Genomic DNA, 12,140 nt, shown 5'->3' with positions numbered 1-12,140 from the left:
TGATATACTAGCGTTGCTTATAACGCGTGCTATGTGTGTATTCCAGGTAAGGTCAGATGGGGCGTAAACATCGATACATTTATAGGATGAAACAGAATCGAAAGGGACGTTATCGATGTAATACACCGGTAGGGTATTAGCCATTCGGGTTACACGCATTGACTTGTATTTGCTTATGTTTAATTCCATACACCATGTTTCGCACCACGCAGTGATAGCATTAAGGACAGACTGAATAATTACTGTACCATGGTTGCTAGTAACTTCTCGAAATATTACGCAGTCATCAGCAAAGAGATGAATATGGGATGAAAAATATAAGAGGGCAAGTCATTAATATAGATTAGGAATATTGGTGGTCCAAGGACAGAGCCTTGCGGAACTTAAACTTATAGCGCAAACACCCAAGACGGACCACAAAAGGAAGATACGACAAACACTGGCGCTATTATGTACCAGCTATACCCAAATGAAGTTTTACTGAAATTCCTTGCGGCACGCCCGAATAGACAGGATCGAGTGAAGGGAGAGTCAACTTTGTCGGCAGAAACAAACTGAGGACGACTGGACAGGAAACTCTGAAGCGAAGTAAGTAGTTTGGGGTCAAGGCTAGGCTATTGTAATTTATACTTTAGTAGACTATCACTTTATCGAACGCTTTAGAAAAAACATTTAAAAAATTATGCGTATACAATCCGCAAGAGAAAGAACGATCAAGAATGACACGTAGCTGATGTGTGAAAGACGTAAGCTGTGTTTCGCATGAATAAGTTTTGCGAAAACCATGTTACGAGTGTGTAAGAAATGGATTAGATTCCAGAAAGTTAGCCAGATTAGAAAACAGGCTATGCTCGGGGAGTTTGCAACGGATGCTGGTGAGGGAAATGAGACGATATAGATGAGTGGGTAGCGTCTGCTACCCGTTTTATGAAGTGGAATCACCTTCCCTACCTTCCATTCCGCACCGACAGAACCCGTGTGAAGTGGCTGGTTAGTATTATGGTACTATAAACGCTCGTGCGTTTCAGAAATTTCGAGCTAATAACCGCGTCGCAACCAGGAGAAAAAGAAAGTTTCAATTTACTCATGAAATGCTCTACGCCACACGGGTCTACTATAATCGGAGACATTCTAGAGTGATTATGGAATTGCGTAAGCCGAGGCGATACACTTGACTTGTCACTGATGAAAAATTGGTCACAAAGACATCGTTAAGGTCAGATGCGCACTGTTCAGTAGGTATACTGTTTCCCGCATACTTTACAAGGGTTGTAGCGTTACTGTCTCCTAGACGCCAGAATATTTTAGTGTCAGTTACTAGCACGGACGACAGAATGTTTTCAGAGAAGTTCCCTTCTGCACTCCGAAGTGCAGAAACATATTCATCAGAAACGAGTTTATGCGCAGTCAAATGAGTCACAAGGACGCAACACATGCTTTTTCCAACTTCTATGCGTGGTGCCTTTTTAAGCATGAAACGCTCTTTTTAATCATTTGCCGTTATGGCTTTGTCCGGCCCTAAGCGTCATTCCATGCACTGTGTTCGTCATTCGCACTTCCGACCCGCAGGCAAATGTACTGCGACAAACGCACGGTGCGAGATAAAGAAAAGGGATCCGGTGTATTAGAAGAATACATCATTTGCTTCAAGGCTATAAGGGTGCTAGAAAGGGCTTCATATTTTTATGAAGCGCATATTCACATAAGTTCAAAGATAGGTCCCCGATACATGGCAAGGGCGTATCCAGCACTTCATGGGGCCCATCACCCGTCCACACACACACACACACACACACACACACACACACACACACACACACACACACACACACACACACACACACACACACACACACACACACACACACACACACACACACACACACACACACACACACACACACACACAAACAGGCGCGCGCGCGCGCGGCGATAGCGGAGCGAGCGCGAGGGTGCAGCGGAAACATGAGGAGGAAAGCGAGGTGTGTATGGCGAAAGCGTGATAAGCAAAGCGTAATGCTGCGACGATGGCTACGAGCTGGCGCCAGAGTAGCACGCGTCAGACAGATGAAAACAAAGCGCTGCATGAGCGGAGGTCTGTCTGCGGCAGCTGCCGCGAATCGCGCCCACGCGCTGCCTCTCGCGATCTCCCGTTTAGCGAGGCAGTCGCGCCAAACTTCCCTCCATTTGCAACGTGCCGCACGAGACATTAGATTGTCCGCGCCAGCTGATATATCGCGACACGAAAACACGTATAGAGCTGCGCTATGCAAGCCAAAAAGCAACAAAATACAGCGTCGAAAGGCAGAGACAAGGCCTACGCCAAGATAAATAGTGAATAACACATACCTATCATTTTTAAAAGGCGAAAGAAACTTTGATCGCGAGGTCGTGTTTAAGTTTTCGCGCGGCTGCATGTAATTCTGATAAAGCTAGTGGCAGGTCACGATGAACCAATGAGACCTCTATTTGTAGCCAAGGCACGTTAAGCTTTAGCTCAGCGCCAACTCCGACTTCCCTATTGAAATACATGTAAAACGCTTTTATGAGACAACCGCCGGACTAACTTGAAAAAAAATTTGCTGCACTTGAGAGAAAAAGTTTAATTCTACTGACTCTAAGAAGCCGAACTTTGATATGGGGCCTGGAATGTTTTACAAATATTCCCGGAAACTGGTGAGCTAGAAAGAAAATCTGATAAACGAAGTTTACAAATCCGTAACTTTGCACCAAAAACAGATATCGCAGTTATGTAATCTGCATCCTATAGAGAATCCCAAGCGGACGAATTCCATACATAAATTGACCGCTTACGTGAATTTGTTATAATGTATACGAGGCTATTGCAAAAGTGCTACTTCACAAATTAGACGTCGTTTCAGAGAGGTGTAGATTACATCAACTTTGTCCGCTTTAGGTGCATTATTTGCAGTTTACAAAATTGTGATATTATTCTTTATCACTGACAAAGAGTTGTAAACTTGATATTAACAACGAAGCTGTTTAAGGCAGCCGTAATTTGTGGTGCGTATCAAGAAACTACCAATAAAGAAAATATACTTTCTTGCCGAGGCGGGATTCGAACCCGCGTACCACCGGTCGGAAGGCGAGCGTCGTAACCACTTGCAGAAATGGCATTTATGCAATACAGCCACGCTTGCTGAAATTGCATTTATGCGAACCATATGATTGCGTTCGAGCGTCGTCGTACTCGTCGACAGCTGGCGCGTTCGAACGCTCGTGCTCTGCGAGGTGAAGAGGTTTTGTGCGCTATGAGAGAGAGAGAGAGAGCGAGAGAGAGACGCATTCACGGAGCGGGTCTCCTGGAACGCGTTGTTGCAAGCGGCGCTATGCAACGCGCAGTGACGGCAGTAAGTCCGAGACGGGCGAAAAGAAATTATCATCACCATGAAAAGTTCGCGCGCACTTCCGGAAAATGCTGGGCTACAATCGCCCAGCTTCGCTGTTTCAAGCGTTGCGCGGCCGAGCGTTTTTTCAGTTGTTTTTACTTTGAGTTCTTTTTTTTTTCTTTCAATTTCGCAGCTTTCAAGAATTTTTGTAGAGATTCATGGGCTAGTTAATAAAAAAAAATACCGCTTCATACAGTCACTAGAGTAAGTCCTCTTTTATTTTTATTTTATGCAACCAACCTCATGAAATTCAGCGCACTGTATGAAAAAAAAAAGTACATTTCTCCGTTTCCATGCATTTAGACAGAAGGTCCCGAGCTAAGTTTCCTCTTAATTGTAACAGTGGTCGCGAAATAGCAGTACACTACCTACAACGGCAGCACAGCGGCGAGAATTTGCTACCCTCGGGGGAGTGTTGCAGTGCATCCTTCCGTTTCCGTTTTTTCCTACGAGCAGTGCAGAGACGGGAATGACATGCCCTGTCGCCCGTCAGAACAGACGTGACCCGTGCTTCACCTCACGAAATCCGTGCACTGAGGCGAACGCGACGTCTCTCGTGAGCCAACGAGCTACGAGCTCGAACCAGCGGCATGTCTCAGCAAAACACGTGGCTCTCCCAATGTGCGCCGCTAATTCATCGGTAATCGGATGAACGACACCGGTTACATGAAATATATAATCGGTGTCGCGCGGTGGAGGAAGTATTAGCCGCGGGCAATAGACAAGAACTCCATCTGGCCGTCGCTCATCATTTCGTAAAGCAACTCGCAGATTTCGCTTCACTGCACGGAATTAGTAAGGCGGAGACAGCGGCCGGTGCGGTGAACCGGAGAACTGCCACGCTCGGTCGCCCGCTGCACCACACGTTCAGCGAACGAGATGCTCTACGCTCCACCTCGCCAGCTCCGTACAGTGCAGGGAACGTAGCGGGTTACATCGGGCCGATCAAAAACGACAGCCCGCTGTCTCGTAACCTGTCCGCCGCCGATCCTCCGGGGCGTTACGCCGGCTGAACGGAATGATCACGAAGCGATTAACATCAGACGGCGGGCAAATTGATTCCTCGTTCCCCGAGACACACAGCCGGTGTGTACCCCGTTTTTTTTTTTTCTGCACGTGTGCGTGTTCGCGCCCATCGTCTATTTATAAATGTTTCCCCAGCTAACCCAGCAATAAATTCCTGGAAGAGTTGTAACCGCAGACGAGGTCGCAGAGGGCGCCGAAGCGCGGAGTTATGCTGAAGGTGCAATCAAAATCAGCAGGTCCACGCCGCGATGGCGGACATATCTCTTACGCTTTTGAAGTGTTCATCCCCCCCCCCCCCCCCCCCCCCATCGAAAAGCACAAAAATACCAGACAAAATATACCGGCTGCTCCTCTAGATGATCGCCAGCAACCTAGTTTCGGACGCATGTAATTGGCTTTGGCTTTAACAACATTTCGGGCAGAACTCATCCCATGGTGAATGTCGACGTCAACGCGATTAGCACTGAAGAAATGTAGCGACACACCGCATATCGCCACTGCCGGGTCACGTGATGTATGACGCATGCGTGCACCCGGGCTCCTCTCTCTCTCGCGCGCTTCTCTTTGGACACGCTGCGCCAACTGGCGACGCCGCCATAAAGTCCACGTGGGGTGCGTGTGTGAATCAATAATTGCCTGAAAATTAGTGACGCGGGTTCGATTACGCCCAGCCCCGGGTAAATTTTAAAGAATTGTTTTGTAGTCACTGAATAGCGGCGCACAGCCAGTGATGGCAAGTTGGCGTGAAACAGGTCCACTGAAGAGCTGCACATACCCAAGGTCACGTAGCCAGTGGCAAAAGTTGGCCCGACGGTTGGATTCGAACCCGGTTCCTTTAGCTCAGCAGCTCGATGGTCTGACCATTACACCATCCACTACCCAGTGACCCAAGCTGAAGGGAAATGACAGTCTGTCACCGTCTAGGACAGACCGACCCCGGATAGTGCGTGAAGTAAAAATGGTAATCGCATTAAAAAATAATAATGAGCATGGTACAGGGCTGAGCACACCGTATAACACGCAGCGCCGCGAGCCTTACCGTCGAACCCGGATATATCGAACTCGAAGGGGATCGCGAAATAGTTCGATATATCAATAATTCGAGACATAAAATAAATATTTTATAGCAAAACTTTCAAGGAAATTTTGCAGCTGTTCGTTATACACGTTAGTTCATTATATAACGGTTCGATATATCAGGGTTTTACTGTATATATGCTAGCACGAGTGCAACTCACCCGCACGCTGAGGGAGCTGACGGCCTCTTCGAAGCGTTCCTCGTCGGCGTGCATCAGCTTCTCCACGGCAGTCCAGTCCAGGCCAGGACCGGACATCTGCGAAAACAGGGTGGTAGAGAGAGCAAGTGAGAAAAAGGCACCGCGGAAAAAAAAAGGGGGCAATCAAATTGCGGTGTTTAAAGAAGTACTGACGCACGATGATGCATGTGGTTTTGTGGCGCAAGGGCCTATGATGGCCGAAGAGCGCCAAGAAATGGTAGGATGTAGTCAGTGACACGGTCAGTGACAAGATGTATCTGTGGCATGGCTGTATAGCTGTAGCTGCCTAAAGGTGTACTCGCTGTAAAGTGCGTAAAACATACCGTGTATGTATTATAACTATGACAATGACACGTGAGGTGTGCTAAAATAAGTCAGTGCTGCCTAAAATAAAAACACTACTGCCTAACAACCCTTAAACGCAAACGAAGTACTGACACATACTTTTCAAGTGGTATAAACTGTTTCACACGCTCTTCGCACGTAAAAAAGATCGCATATATCACGTACGAAGGTTTGAAAATACTTAAATTTCATTTCATACTGAAATTATCTCTAAATACCGGACCTGGCGTCGTCGACGTTAGCGTGACGTCATGGCACAGCATGTTTACCTACAGCGCAAACAAATGAGACGGAACACAAAGGAAGGACTACACAACATGTCAACGTTCCGTTTTTGATGTGTTGGCGCTGTACAGTAAACGTGCAGTTGTATACCGACTCGCCCAAGTCGCCACGATACGGAGCAAAATTTGCCGACTTCGTGCTGCGATAAGGCTGTCTATGACGGCGTTGATCACAAAATCACGAGTGCTGCGCGCGTTTCTCCCGGCTGCGCTCTTGTTTATAGCAGCCGTACAGATCACAGGAACGATGCGAGCCTGTGTATCGTGACGTCATGACGCACCCACCTCCAGAGTATGGCAATGACGTCATGAAATGACACACCCTCCTCCAAAGTACCGAAACCGAGACTGGTTAGTAGAAGCAAGCCCCGTGTCGCAGAAGATCCGGTGTCGGTGTCAGCGTCGGCGGCGGCGTCCGTTAAAGAAAAATCATGTTGAACCACGCACCCAAAACCACGCGTAAGCGGCGTGGCGCGTAAGCGGTACTGAACTAATTGAATTTCTCAAATTAAATGCGTCGGCAAAGTCGTAAAATTACCACTTATTCACAAACTACAGACTTGATATCGTCGGACGGTAATTTGATTATACGAGAAAATATAATTATGTGTACGCGGAAACTCAAACCCAAACCCATTTTCCAGCTGCCGTTTGAGGTCTGTCTTAGCGGGAGCGGCGCACCCCGCTCGGTTCCTTGCAACCCCATTCAGATGGGCTCGCCTCAGCGCATACGCGGCAGCGACGGTCCGCGCCGTGCGGGGAAAAAAAAAAAAAAAGAACCAGAGAGCTTGTCTAATTCGCGCATAGCGTTCGCCGCCAGCGTTTCCATGTAAACATTACGGTTACATAAGCTGCAGTTGCCGGGAAGCGTGAGAAGCAGTCAGGGATCTTTGAATGCTATCTCGTTACACCCTTAAAGGCGAAGCTCAAGCGTCTTCCAAGTTTCTCTGTTTACAGCTTCGATACACGAAAATAAACGGTAAGTCGAGAAGTCATACGCCAGCACTCCTCTAATGTTGGGGCACTGCACAGGCTAGGTTATGAGGGGCGCCGCAGTGGATGCCTCCGGATTAGTTTCGGATCAAAACGGCAAGCAGGGAGAGCTTGGAGGTAAACGTACCCGAAATCAACCCGGACGACGGACAAAGGCTAAGACAACACGGGCGCTGACTCCCAACCAAATGTTTTCACTGACAAGATTATATGCAGACACACAAATGTGGTGCATGCCGGATATGCAAGGCGCATCAGGAACTCACGCACCTCATGCACGAGTAACTATGAGTAGCATGATTCCCTGATGTGCCTTGGATATCAGGATACTGTGTGCCTGTGTGTGCGTGATGGGACGTGAGGCCTCATTGCGACAGAATCAAACAGTTCATGTCGGGAATTGGGGCCGTCCACACAAAATGCGGGCTAGACTCGCCAATTGAATCTGTGACGATTGGCAACCCTATTCAGTGCCGGTGATGGAAAAGGGGGAGGGGGCGCTTGTGCAGGGAAGAGAAGTGGTTCCTAAGGCTGGACGCAGAGGTGGCATTCAACGCTGCTGTGGACCAGGGAGCACGAGGGATCAGTACCATGGTAATGTAACGATTCTACTGTAATTATTTTCCTTCAGGCGTTACGTCAGCGCAAAGCGCTGGCTCCGGTTATAGTTGCTAATTCGTAACTCTTACATTTGTCGACATTCCACACGTGCTAGCTCTGCCATGTAAATGGCTGGTTTTTTAGGGGCGTAGCTCCTCTTAGTCTAACCTTGTCACGTCTCCGTTGTCCGGCGTATCTCCCGGCAGTAAACGGCGGTATCTCCCGTATAATGCAATAGATGGCGCTGTCTCATAGAAGTACAAACTGCAGTTCAGGGACGATATTCTAGATGGCGCTGTACACAATCTGTGTCGTCATCACCATTTCTCGTCTCATTTCATAGATGGCGTTGGTCCAATAGAATTGTGTGCAATATGGCGCTTGTGTGAATCGACACTAGATGGCGCTGGAAGTGCCGCTGTTCTCCGATTGGCTGCTGCGCGGGCTGCGCGGGGATGCGCGGGGAGCGAGCGACTCTCTCATTTCTTGGATCGTCGCCGTACGTGTCGGATCGTTGGTGGAGCATGGACGATGCGCAGCGGCAGGCGCGGATGGCCGCTGCGGCTCGTGCTCGTCGGCAGGATCCCGCGGTGCGGGGAGATGGCATTCCCCTTAAACCGGTACTCGAACCCCTAGCTGTGCACTTCTCCGACCACAAGTGCGTAATATATAAAGGTAACTTGAAATCTCAATAAAAGTTTTCTTCACCGTACCTCACGTGTTTGCATGATGATTTTATCGGGCGAACTTCTCGGAGGATTAACGGTATCACCCATAACCTCCGGAGCTTCGTCCACCTCACCATCATTCACCTCGTGGATATGCTGTGTTTTTTTTTTTCCTTTTAAATCATTTCTTGACGAACATTTGCTACTTTGACCGTATCTATCTATCTAGCCGCCTGCGACTTTGTGCTCTCATGGTCGTTTCGTTAACTTGGTATGTACCAAAATTGACATACTATGACAAGAGTGTATGACGAACATAAATGATGTGTCATGACATTAATATCATGACATGCGTGTCATGTAGGTCGTGATAATGACCCAGCGAAAAAGTTTAACACTCAAAAACCACTGATATGGGTTCGGACGTGGGTACTAAGTGAAGGAAACACTACAGGATGCTGGTAGAATAGTCATGAGCATGACTCAGCGAAAAAAGATTAACACTCAAAAACCACTTGAATGGGACACTCGCTGATAACAACATGACACACAATTGGCACGACAAAGGAGAACCGGAAAAAGGACGCATGCGTCAGACATTGAATTGCGGGAGGTGGGGAAAATGTTTTTCAGCCTAAAGGCGAACGTTTACTACTCTAAGGTACAAAAAATGTCACAATGGCGAAGCAATGAATGCGATAGCAACATAGCGATGTCATACGAAGTAAGGTGAGCGGCTTTGGTAGCAATATGAATTGTAGTAAACATGAGCTGATTAAGTAAGCAGGTGTGCTGCGGCGTAAGTAGACCGACATGAAGAGAGACTCGATGACCACGAGAAGGCGCGTGTCAAACGGTGGTGTTGATGAGAAGCGTTTCCCGTGGGCAGCGCGTGCGAAGGGACACACCTGTAGCACTGCACTGCCGATCCGGGCAGCACTGCATGTGTAGCGTGCGTTGGAAAATGTGGCCCGACTATTACTAACTGAATGAACAAGCGTGGTGTGAGCGCGCACAAACAAACATGAATAGATCACACTGAATGACTGCAGACAACGATTGTCAAAACGCTGGCAGCAAGCGCATACGCCGCAGCGGCGAAGGTACGTGCGGTCTATCGCTTCAACGTAAACTGAGCGGCGAATGCACGGCGCATAAAGGTCAGAGCCGTGTGGAGATAAGAGACGGTGCGGGCGAGCGACGAGCGCGGTTGTTGGCAGAGTAGAAGTGCGCCCCCCCCCCCCCCCCCCCCCCGCTCCCTCCGGCGCTGGCTTACCGCTTCCTTGCTTGCGCGTGGGAGATTGAGTGCGTTCGCTCTCCGTGATAGCGCGCGTCCCCGCAAGCTTCCGCTCAGGCATACGGCGCGCGGCGAAGATTTTATCTATAGGGAATTTCACGGCGACGACGACGGCGACGGCAGAAATCCGGTTGAAGTGTCCATATAATTGCTATCGCAATAAAAAAACACTCAACAGAGATTCCAAAATCCACTTGTACGTTCTTGACAGTCTACCGGAAGGTATATGAATAAAAAATGCTGCTACATTTTACGCAAGAAGACGTCGTCAGTTTTGAGACGGAATGTTATATACGAATACATTTATTCCCCAAGCCATGAGGCACTGCCTGTCTTTTTTCCTCGCATTTAATTCAAGCTGAAGCAGAGACGTCTACCTAATCACTCCAACGAGCACGCACCCCTCTAAAAGCGCTTGGGCGCGTCAGGAGAAACATGCGACTAAAAATTTGACGGACGCTCCCGCAAACATCCCCACTAACAGCCACACTAAAGAAAGAAAAGATAAAGAAAACGAAGAACCATGCTGTTGCAGTTGCAACGTTCAACAACAACGACAACAACAACAACCATGCAGCGGCAATGGCCTTTACTGGTGGGCCCCAAACGAGAGACGACGATCGGAGAATGACAGCGACCTCCGTTGATCCGGTCGGCGCCGATATCGATCGACCTACAGCAGAGCCGTCACGACGACCTTTGATGGACGCTCGAATCGGGAAGGCGGAACCGCATCGCAGTTAAGTCGACTCGCACGCAAGGGGATCGCGTCACGGGGAAGCTTTAGCGGAGACGCGCACGTAACGGCATTCGTCCACAGCACGTACTACGTGACCGCGCTGTGCTGTGTTTTTTATGGCGAACAGCATGTTACCAGCTGGGAACTGGGTCGATCGCGTTCGTGCGTCGCACTTTGGTTTAGGTACAGCACTACGCGAAGCAGAAGGATATCCAGCCAGGGACCAAGCCCAAGTTCATGCATTTTTAAGCCTAACATTATAACCACTACAGGACATGGTATTTTTTTTATGCGAATTATTCTTGGTGTCTTACTAGGCACTTCGCGGTAGGTTTCGGTCTGGCTTCATTGGGGTTTTTAAAGAAAAATGTGCCCGATGGTGGGATTTATACATAGACCCTAAATAAAACAACGAAAAAGAAAAAAAAAAGAAACACTCACTGCATTAAAGAGGCCGAAGAAAAAACTAAGGCAAACAAACAAGAGTCTCGAAGCGGAAGCCATCGAGGAAAGGGATCGAAGGTGCTAACCGTGTTCGCACTTGAGCAGCTTCTTGGAAGACGAGGCGACTGATCAGCGTGTGTCTGTCCATCGTGCGGCTGTATACCGTATTGAGTATATTCCCAATAACAAGCAAATCAAACATGGCACACTATTGCTGTTCGTTTTCAATGAGAGGAACCGGATACCTTAAGACGTGATAGCCTACAGACGCATGCATGGAAACGATTGAATAACATTATTAGTCCAATTCTTCCTTGCACGCTTTGGATAGATTGGCGCGTGCTTCACGTTGCATAGCAAGAATTTGATTATAAAGACAAGAGCGCGCCAGTTTATCGCCCCTTGCCCAGACGATTTTCTAAACACCACTAAGCAGGTCGCCTATTAAGCATATCACTAAGGCAAACAACCATCAGATGTCTGCTTTAATTGTCGTATATTTTTCCCGGCGTTAAATTGCAGTGACGTTTCGATCTAGCGGACTCCACCTAAATTATGTATGGGAGCTTAAGTTACCTCTTCACCATTCTGCAATCCAATGTGGCAACAATCTCTCGTTCTACATTAAGGCCAATGATTTCAATTAAATTTCATATCTCACAGAAGTTTCCTGATACAGCACAGCACAATCATGATTTGAAAGGAAAATTCTCAGTGTGGGAAGTAGAAAAAAAAAAAGAAAAAAAAAACCAGAACTGTTTAACGGCAAGCAAATGTTTAGAAATAGCCTTCTAACATTGCCAAAATGCAGATGTCGCATTCTCTCTTTATCCGGAAATGGACACTCGTATTCGTCGAAACATCAGCTTGCGACAGTGCGCTAAGATAAACGAAAAGCGACAACCACGACAAAGAAGGCGATCGCGAGTAAGATAAGGGACTGATCTAACCGATCAAATTGTTGAAGTTTCGGAAATGAAGGCTGCAAGCATATTTCCTTGGGTTGGTAGGTTTTACATGATGCGACTCCAACGTGCACGGGCACACAATACGAAGA

General features: G+C 47.9%; 1 protein-coding gene across 4 annotated transcripts in view; it reads right to left on the bottom strand.

Annotated features, from left to right (window-relative positions):
* The window catches only part of LOC119466567 (uncharacterized), a 293,541-nt gene that overhangs the window by 71,499 nt on the left and 209,902 nt on the right, over positions 1-12,140 (bottom strand). For 3 of the 4 annotated variants that reach the window (XM_037727091.2, XM_049657419.1, XM_037727092.2), the window contains one exon: positions 5,675-5,770. In XM_037727091.2, coding sequence (XP_037583019.1) covers positions 5,675-5,770 — 96 coding nt within the window. Of the gene's footprint in view, positions 1-5,674; positions 5,771-5,866; positions 6,015-12,140 lie in introns of all 4 variants that reach the window. The other variant, XM_049657420.1, reaches the window with a different exon arrangement.

This window comes from Dermacentor silvarum, chromosome 10 (genome assembly GCF_013339745.2).
Source record: "Dermacentor silvarum isolate Dsil-2018 chromosome 10, BIME_Dsil_1.4, whole genome shotgun sequence".
NCBI lineage: Eukaryota > Metazoa > Arthropoda > Arachnida > Ixodida > Ixodidae > Dermacentor > Dermacentor silvarum.
This window is presented reverse-complemented; position numbering and strand designations above follow the sequence as displayed.